At 39.2% G+C, this 9,880-nt stretch overlaps 1 protein-coding gene across 1 annotated transcript in view; it reads left to right on the top strand.

Annotated features, from left to right (window-relative positions):
- The window catches only part of ACOT12 (acyl-CoA thioesterase 12), a 37,894-nt gene extending 28,732 nt beyond the window's left edge, over positions 1-9,162 (top strand). Inside the window, exons 12-15 of the mRNA XM_061369283.1 lie at positions 5,105-5,238; positions 6,593-6,721; positions 7,755-7,881; positions 8,686-9,162. Of these exons, the coding sequence (XP_061225267.1) occupies positions 5,105-5,238; positions 6,593-6,721; positions 7,755-7,881; positions 8,686-8,838 (543 nt within the window). The 3' untranslated portion in view covers positions 8,839-9,162. The remainder of the gene's footprint in view (positions 1-5,104; positions 5,239-6,592; positions 6,722-7,754; positions 7,882-8,685) is intronic.
- The last annotated feature ends 718 nt before the right edge of the window (positions 9,163-9,880 follow it).

A 9,880-nucleotide genomic window follows, 5' to 3' on the forward strand; every position in this document is an offset into this window, starting at 1 on the left:
AGCTATATAGCCGTGTTATGTTTCACCGTAAGAGGTGGGTGGAGAAAAGCAATATTTTACATTTGTTTTGACAGTGTTCAGTACTGTGACTAGGGCTGAAAACCAAAACTCCCAGCGGTTACCAGAAATGTTGCAAAGCAATCTCTGATTGTCCAGAACACTGTGCAAATTGGAAGTACCATGGAGTTCTTCTAAAATGGTCTGAATGGCTGGTGAACACAAGGACTTGAATAGCAGAAAGGCAGACTTGCAGGCAGCTGATCAGTTCTGGTTGTTGAGCAGCACTCAAGGAGAGTGTAAAAGCACAAAGAAACTCGTATCTCATTTTTGTAAGGCATCTTCTTTGTCACAACTGACATGCTTGGTTTTGCAGTTTGGTTTTGCCAGATGGTTTGATTCCACTGAAACAGCAAATTTAGATATCTTTGATGAGTCAGTGCTGTTGATGATCTGTGGTGCTTCTCATGGGACTGAGATACCTAAATTTTGTGCAGCACCCTGTAACATACTGTCTTTACCAACTTTGCAGCATGGGAGGTACTTCCAAGTAGCAGGCATTATCTGGTGATTGTTCCAAGTGGACACTCCCTGTGGGCAGGTGGCAGGAATTTATATACCATATTTTTCAGTCCCTGTCTTCTCAGTAGAATCACAGAATTCCAGACTGGTTTGGGTTGGAATGGACCTTAAAGCTCATCCAGTTCCAACCCCCTGCCATGGGCAGGGACACCTCCCACTAGACCAGGTTGCTCCAAGCCTCATCCAGCCTGCCCTTGAACAATGCCAGGGATGGGGCAGCCACAGCTTCTCTGGGCAACCTGTGCCAGGACCTCAGCACCCTCACAGGGAAGAACTTCTGCCTGAGATCTCATCTCAATCTCCCCTATGTCAGGTTAGAGCCATTCCCCCTTGTCCTGTCCACTTGACTTTTTCTGTAAACGTTTTTCCTTCCAGATGCTTTTACTTCTGTCCTTTTTCTGTTAAAAAAACTACAGAAGGCTGAAAGCGAAGCACCTCCCTGTTCATTGACCAGTGCTGTAAATTCATAATCAGTAAAGAATCTTATGTGAGCCAGTTTTAAGATAGGAAGATGCTGTTAAGCAAACCAGTAGCCAGATAATTTAGCTGGGAAAATTATTTTAACTTAATTGCAGTGCATGTTTCCGAAACTATTGAGGGATACCTGTTAAGGTTTGGTTTCTGAAGTATGGTTAGTGACTGGCAAATTGAGATCATGTAGATTCAGAGGTGTTTCGGGACAAGAAAATACCGTTTATATCTTCAAGTCTGTCCTCCTGCATCTCACAGGTTATGAAACTTCACTTACTGATTATTGCATCTAGTCAGTAAGCCACTTGAATAAGACGATACATATAATTCATAAGGAGTTCCAGTGATGGCAAATCCACCAGTTCTGTGTGTAGGTTGTTTCAGTAAATCCTGTTGTGCCAAATAAGTGACAGACAGCACTCATCCTCAAAAAAGCAAGTTTGAACAATCAGAACGAAAAACTGAGTGTTACTTTCAAGCTTCTGCTAAGACTGTTATTATCTATGCGAAACTTCCTTTCTGCATCCACTGGCAGTGTCATAATCTCGGTTTATTTCCTTCTTAACAGCAAATGCTTGAAACCTGTAATACAAACAGCATTAAATCTTGTGAAAAAAATTGCTTCATACAAAAAAACCCAAACCCCATGCACATTCTGGATGACATTTTAAAACAGCATGATATCATTTCTCTCAGCGAGCCACCATGTACCTTCCAGTATTACTGAAGTGTGGAACTTTCTCCCCTTTTTTGGATATCATAAAAAGTAGTCCTGACAGTAAGATCTGCTTCTGAGCTACTGGGGACTCACATAGTGAAAAATCTTGAGTAGCTTTTTCTATCTGTCCTTTCATCTAATTGAAGTATCTTAAATCCAGCAAAATCTCAGTCAGGATGTAGGGTGGTGTCATGACTTAACCCATTTTAGATGGTTAAGGTGGAAATCACACTGGTGCTGTCAATGGGTGAAGACTAACCATCTATTCCTATTGTTCTGCACATTTCTGCGTAATCTGGCATTGTCAGACAGGAGATACTCCTTTAAGAAGTGTCAGGGATCCAGGGCAGCATGTTGCTTTTCTTCTTTTTTTTTCTGGGAAATATGCTGACTGCATATACACAGGATATATGCAGTCAGCAGTGATAGCAAACCATACTTTTGGTTACATGATTGTAGGCCACTTCTGTTGTTGCGTACAATTTATTCCATTAGTAAGTCTTCTTTCTTATTAACATCTACTTGTAGGCACAAAGTAAACTGCTGACAGTGTGGATGGATGTCAGCAGTAGGCAGAGGGTATACCTCTTGCCATAGGTAACTGCATGTTTACCTCTAAATTAACATACAGTGTGGATTAGATTTGCTTTTTAATAGAGAAGGTGAGTGAAACCAATCCTGAACTTCATCTACACGCACAGCTCCTCCAGTCAAATTTAGATACATGCTTGAATCCCTAAATGCTGGCATAGATGCAGCTCCAAGGAGGGGTTTCTGACAGCTTTGGTTAATGAAACTTACTGTCTTGGTTACTGTTAGTTTGGTGCACTTAATCACCATTTCACGCTCACTTTTGTCACTTTTGCAAACACGAGCACAAGGGGATACATCTAGCTCAGAATCTTTCCTTAAACACTGCAGGCCAGCACATACGCATCCTACCAGTCTTATGTCCTCTGCACTCATGCAGCAGGTCTTGATCCTCATCCTTGGTGTGTACAGTGGTGTACACACAGAAAACTACTTACCCTTCTCTTACACACGTGCATAGCAGCATCTCCACTCAAACAGACCTCTTCAGTGTCCATTAAATAGTTTCTTGGGGAGGGGCTGAGATCAAAAATAGTAGGAATCTGGTAGGAGTGCTGGCCAATGCTCTGCCTGAAGGCAGTCATATGACAGCAGAGGAGACTGTCAAGGACATTAGACTGAACTGTATTCGAGATGAAATACTCTAGTAGGAAGGTTTTACACAGTAGTGTGTGTTTCTGTATATGCTGAGGATTTGTTCCCTTTTCCCCAGAACTAGAAGGACCCCAATTCGATTGACAACTTTTGAAGGTAGAAAGTGGCACTGTGACATAGAGCCATAAGACTTCTAGGCATGTAGTAACAATCTAGCCTTACCAGTGTTCATTTAGCAGGGAGATGTTTTAACAGCTGCACATGATTTCCTTTCTATGCCTTAGAGCAGTATTGATTCATGCATCCTGTAGCTGGTTACTAAAGCTCTCAGGCCTTCTGCTATGTGCCAAACTTTACTTCAGCAAGGTGCTTGCTGGGTTATTCTGGTTTTTTTTCCCTATGCCAAGACATGAAGATAAGAAAACACACAAATTCTTTGTTGCACAAATGCTCCATTAACTAAAAGATACATAGCAAAAAATAATATAAAGAGATGATGGAACTTACTAATTTTTTATCACTTAGAAATGAAAATTTTTTAAACTTCCTAGGATTTGGGGAACAATTTAGCACATCGCATCATCAGAACATCAAATTTTAATTTGGAATAAAGTCCACTAATTCTGAGCAGTCTTTTCCGCTCAACTTGTTCCATTATATAGGGCTTATGGAACATATCAAGCCCTTCTTTTGCAATGATTGTATGTGATTGTTATGTACAGGTTATTAGTTTCGCATTCTCTGTGTTAGGGTTTAGGTGTATGACTAGCAATAGACCCAAAATAATCAAGACAAGACACTGCAAGTGTGGGACAAGAGAGGCAAAACTGTGTTTTGAAATAGTTTCTCAATAGACCCTTAACTGTAGGTGCACTTCATCACAGTAAAGAATAGGGAAGGGGTTGGGGGGAATGGGCAGGGAAGTCTTTTGGAAAGAGAATTGTTGAGTCTTTTTAGGGGACGAGAGTGTAGGCCAGTGTGTGGCTAATTTGCAAGTAAAAGGGAGCTGAAGTATTTGAACTCTACAGATTACTTATTAAAGTCAAGCTACTGAACTGCATAGGTTGGAGAGGTGGATCAAGGAGGTCATCCATCTGTCATCTAAAATTATCCCTTTTAAGCTTGGAAAGTGCTTTTGTAAAAATCTGTTCCTGCTTGGATGTTTCTAGATGAGTTCCTCAAAGCTGCAATGCACAGGATTGCTGGATATGTTCCAAAATCCAGATGGCAGGTGGGACAGTTGCTTGGTTTGTCTTATTTTGATTAATTCTCACACATACCTCAGGGATGCTCGTCTCATCTAGTGTGGCCTCACTCCAGATTCCTCCTGCTCACTAGTGCCACATCCAGTGGATTCTAGTCTGTAGTTTCAAATTTCTGGAAAGCTTTAAGTGACCAACACTTCTAGATACCTTACATAAATTGAATGGAATTCCTTCCTAATAAATTGCATATTACCTTTCCTTGCTTTCCCATATTTATGCTGTATTTCTGTAACTCAACCTGGCTCAAGGGCCAGGTTAAGAAAACAGTAGATTCTGGACTGATACTGACTTGCTCTGGTATGAAAGTCCAATTTCCTGTCATCAGTCAAGGATGGCCAGATTCAAAAAGAACTGTATGAGGTCCTCAGCTTGCCCCATTAGCTTTTGGAGTTATTGAACTGAACCCCCTGTGAGGAGACTTCCTGTAGCAAAGATGAGAAGAGGCTTTTACCTCCATTCCTAAGTGGATCTGCTGTTGTATATGAAAGTGACGACATCTTCGTGTCCTGACAGAAAAAAATTACACTGATAACTCAATTTTTTAAAGTTGCCTGCCACGTAAAGGGTATTTAGAGACTGCGTATGCATAGTGTGAAAAAGAGGTCATACTGGCCTCTAGTTCATTCAGTTCCACTTGCAAGCTAATTCAGCTCTCCCTAACCAGATGTAATTATAACTCTGTGATGTCACTGTGCTATCAGTGTATATGATTTTACATTGTGCTGTATCTTAATGTAAAACTGCATGTCTGCATTTCATGTGACACATATAGTTTCATAGGTACTCCTGAGAAAACCTGCATAAGTCATAAATGTGTAACATTTATAAGTGTTAAAGCATTTATAGTAATCATTCTTTGGTTCAAATATATTGTACACTTTTCCAGATAAAAATATGGACCCACGAGGAGGGTGAAATGTTGTCACTCAAAGTTGAAATGCAAGTGAAGATACCATCACATCTAGCTTTCTCTCTTTTGTCTGACTTCACATTACGCTTACAATGGGACAAACATTTCTTGTAAGAACTTACCTTTTGAATTTAAGACTGTTCTAATCCACTGACAGCTAACCTTTTCTGAGACAAATATTTTTTGAGATGTTGAGACTTTGCTAATTAAGAAGAAATTGCTGTAAGAAGTTGACATTAAAGATTAATTAGTCAGAGTATGGATTGGGGGGGCTTAACCTTAAGAATGAAATCTGATTTCTTCTTAATCAAATTTTAAAACACAGTTGCCCTGGACTGTCAAAAGAAAGAGCTGCAGCAGAGGTTACCCTTTTTGAAAATGAACACAATTCTGTGCCTAGATGTATGTTAAAAGGTTTAACTATAGTAAATTGCCTGTAATTTGAGGTGGATATATTGTGCATGCTCCACAAGCAGAGCTGTGGACTACTTCATGTTAATGTCTGGGACACTAATGCTCAGTTTCATACAGTCAAAGTGAGAAATCAAGAAATGGAGTTCTTAAAAATGCATATTTCAAGAGAAGTAATATCACGTAAAGATTATCTGAATTGAAATGGGTTTCAGAATTGCTGCAAAGGGTGTTTGAGTTTTTTTATTTGCCTTATATGGTGTAGAATAATGACTAGAAACAATTGAATTGATAATACTAATCATATTTAGTGAATATTGTCTTAAATGAAAAGGTTTTTTCTGTTAATCATTCTGCCCTGAAAGATTTTTATCACAGGGTGATAGTGAAAGTGTGGGATATTTGAAAATTTACACTCTGCTGCATTTATAGCTTGTAACAAATGAAATACGATGAAATACTAAGTTGACTATCCATATCTGCAGCCAAAAATTTCAGCCTTCATATGACTACAATGAAGCCTGATTGACTGGTGAAGATGGAGTACTGGCTTAGGCAGATTGCAGAGATTAAATATATATAGGAAAACTCTGACTTTTTGTTGAAGTGAAAACTCAAGAGCTAGTGGTCAGTACTTCCAAAGACAGTGAAGAGTGGTCCTGTCTGAACAGAGTAGAACACAACTCTGAATAAAATTTTATGACTGTCTTTCCTGTGGTGTGTCAGATGGGTGATACTTGGTTATTCAGCAAGTGCGTTACGGCTTGGAAGCTAATGTCATTCCAAAGAGCGTGCAAAAGGTACGCTTTTAAGACATTACTCCATCACCTTGCAGCACTTTTTAACAGTTCTGTGGGAACTGTTGTGGTGTCAAATGAATGAGGTGGTGTGAAAAACCTCAATTTTCCACTCTGTGTTCCCTCCTCTTTGCTTCCTGAACATGAAAATTATAGGCTTATTGTTAGGATGGAATATATGTATGTATGGTGTTTTTTGTAGAAGATGTTGTTGCATACATCAGGGTCTGCATGTCTGTGTTAAATGTATTTGCAGAACTTGCAAGCTCCTGCAGGCTGTGAATGAAGATGACAAAATATATTATGTTACTTCTCCACCCGTGACTGGCCATAAACCCAGAGACTTTGTGATTCTTGTGTCTCAGAGGCAGCCCTTTAAGCCAAGGTGAGTATGCGGTTTCAAGTTTAACTGTGAGCACTTTGGAATCTCAGTTTTGATTACTGTTGACCTTTACCTGGGCCTGCTGTTGGGTAGCAAAGATTTTAATTTTTTAAGAAACCAGATTTGTTTTGCAACATGAAGGTGCAATGAAGTAAATTCAGAGCATCAGAAATTTGTAGTAGTCCAGTATTGCTTTTTTGATAATGACTCTTCTATCATGAGGGAAAATAGGTCAGAATTCTAAACAATCAGTTTGGAAAAATGCCTGCCCCAGAGGGCCTGTCAGTGTGCTGAAGCACATAACTGGGAGTTTGTCTGTTTAAGTGGCTTCTTTGTAATCCCATTTAATGTAATTCTGAAGATTTTCTTACTCAAGGAAGTGATTGGCCCTTCTTGAAACCACAGTGTGACACATTTATTGTATCTGTAAATTTTGCTGCTGAATTTGGTTGAAAAAGCCCCTTGATCAGTTTAAGATACATAGATTTTTTTTCCCCCACTAGATTTCCTTTTGTTCCTTTATAATGAAAAATGATAAATGGGACCATGTGGTGTAACTTCCTATTTAGTCTCAATTTCTTGTATTAGTAATTCTTCATTTTAACAGAATATTGCTTCTAAAATTCAGTATTGTGAACTGTGCTTGCTTTTTTTTGCCCCATACATCTGAAAACTGAATCCTGTCTACCTTTGCTGGGGCCACACTGTAAAACATCTCAGTAAGGGTTGCTCTGCGGCCCTGATTCTATAAATGTGGGTTGTGGAGAGCAGGATAAATTAAAAAATAGATGTGCTGTATGTGGATGATTGTTCTGTGGCTTTCCACAGAAGTTTCCCTTGTGGGAGTCTATGATAAAGCCTTCAGAAGACTCAAAACTGAATTTTTTAACATGTATCTTTAAAAATCCAGAAGCGTGTTTGCCTTCATATGAAAATGACATCTTTGGTATAACCGTGCATACTCTGCACTCATTTCCATGTATCTTTTTTAACATCTTCTTGAAGAAGTGTTTTGATTCTTCCCCTTGCCCTGCAGTGAACCTTACACAGTAGCTGTGAAGTCAGTTACCCTCACGTCTATGCCGCCTTCTTCAGAATACTGGAGAAGTGAAATCCTCTGTGCTGGATTCCAGATCTACAGTAACAGCGATAGGTCCTGTACAGTGAGTAGTTCTGCAGACCTCAGCTGTGTCTCCTTTCCTGCAATATTACATGTGCATATAGTCATATTTTTCCTAGCAGTCTGGAACTGAATCAGCAATACAACAACAACAAAAGAGTCAATTTCCCCAGAGTTCAGTCTGGCTATTAACACACTTTTTATTCCATGAAGTAAAATCTGTCTTACATAACTTTGGCCAATCTGAATGTTAGGAATGAAATCTAAACTAGAGATGTCCAGGCACCTCCAGTCGGTCAGTCATTCGACCCTAGAAGGTGTGCATTAAACTGGTCTCTGGTGCTGGCCATTTCTTTTCTGGCTGCAGAAGATCAGTGAACCAGTTCAGATTAAATGCTTAACTTTAACTTTGACATGAAAGAAATTATGTGACCTGAGTCCCATCTCTAGACCAATGTTCTTTTCCGTGGGAAAGTGATAACTTCCATTGAAGGAAATACGTTTCTGAAATCATTCAGAAACTCTCAGTAGCCAGGATTCTCTTTTCAGGCTACAGCTTTGTTCATAAAACACATCTGTTTAACAGGTTACACAGAATGTTTCTTGCTGCACTGCTGGGTGCATTTACCTACAAATGCTTGAGGACCTGTCAGTAGTGAGGACACTGAGATCACTAAAGTACTGTAAAAAGACATGTTCTTTTTGATAATTATTGCCTTCAGTTTCAGAAGCACTCTGTTTTTCTATTCACATCCATAAAAACTTCGATACTCATTTAGCCTCTGAAAAATTGTCCAACTATTACAATCCGTATTCTTTTTAGTTTCATATATTTTTGTTTAAACAGGTATGTTACTTCAATCAAGTGACATCAGGTATTATGCCTTACTTTGCTGCAAATCTTACTGGCTCATCTAAATCCATTGAAGACACTGCTTTGGAATGTATAAAGTTCTTGGAGATGAACAACAACAAGTTGAAATTAAAAACAGATTTCTGAAGAAACCTCTGAATATGATCAAACAGTGCTGTCTTAAATTCTTGCATTTTTCTACAGGTTAGTTACTTTAGATCATGTAGCCGATACTGAGCTAGATGAGGATATCTAGTACAAGCATTTTCTATCAAACTAAGGTTAGGCTAGGCTCTAAATTCAGTTTTTAACTTTAAAAAGATTAAACAAACAGATTTCTGTCTTGATTGCGTTAATGAATTTTATGTAAATTGAGGCAGAACGTGGCTCAGTAGAACTGTAGCTCATGAGGTTATTTCACTGTTTTAATGTTATATTGAACAGAATTGCATCCACTGAAGTTTTAAATCAGTAAATTTGCAGAGAAGTGGTGCTGCTAAATGTGTTACCCAGTGCTCTGGTTATCCAGGTTCTCCCACACCCTTTACCTATAAATTGATTACACCCCGTGTTAAGTTAGTGTTGCTAACTTCAACTGTTAATACTTCTATTTTATCTGTTGACTTCCAATAAAATACTGTTTCTGAGGTTACAAATCTTACTATGGTGCCTCTGGAACAGCTTCAGACATTGTTCAAGAAAGGCAGCTTTTCTGTTATGTTGGGGACTGTTGACCTCCAGCAGGCAAGCTCTGAGCAAGACTGTTCTGAGAGCACTGAATAAATGCAGAACAGTGAGACTCTTGGATCCACACCCTCACAGATGAAAGAGAAGAGTGGTTTCAGAGATTTTTGTTGTGGTATGTCTACTTTGGTTTTGGTTGTGACTTTTGCTCTGAAGAGCCGTGTTCAGAAAAACAAGTATGGTCATCAGCAGTTGGATCGTAACACGAATACAGGGGTGTTAAGGGAATCAAAGCCTGTGAGCTATGGCAGTGCCATTTCATCTTACTGTAGTCTTGTAATTGCTAGAGCAAGAGCTCTAGGGGTCTGATCCAGTTCCCACTTAAATGCATCTTCTTTTTAACCTACAACCAAATCAGAACTTTCAGCAGTGATTTATAGGTTACATTCTGTGTACAGCATGTCTACCAAAAGCAGCAGCAGAGACAGGCAGCCTGGAAGCCCTC

Source organism: Neopsephotus bourkii, unplaced genomic scaffold (genome assembly GCF_033783945.1).
Source record: "Neopsephotus bourkii isolate Nb327-2 ecotype Australia unplaced genomic scaffold, CSIRO-AGI_Nbou_v1 NB_1491, whole genome shotgun sequence".
NCBI lineage: Eukaryota > Metazoa > Chordata > Aves > Psittaciformes > Psittacidae > Neopsephotus > Neopsephotus bourkii.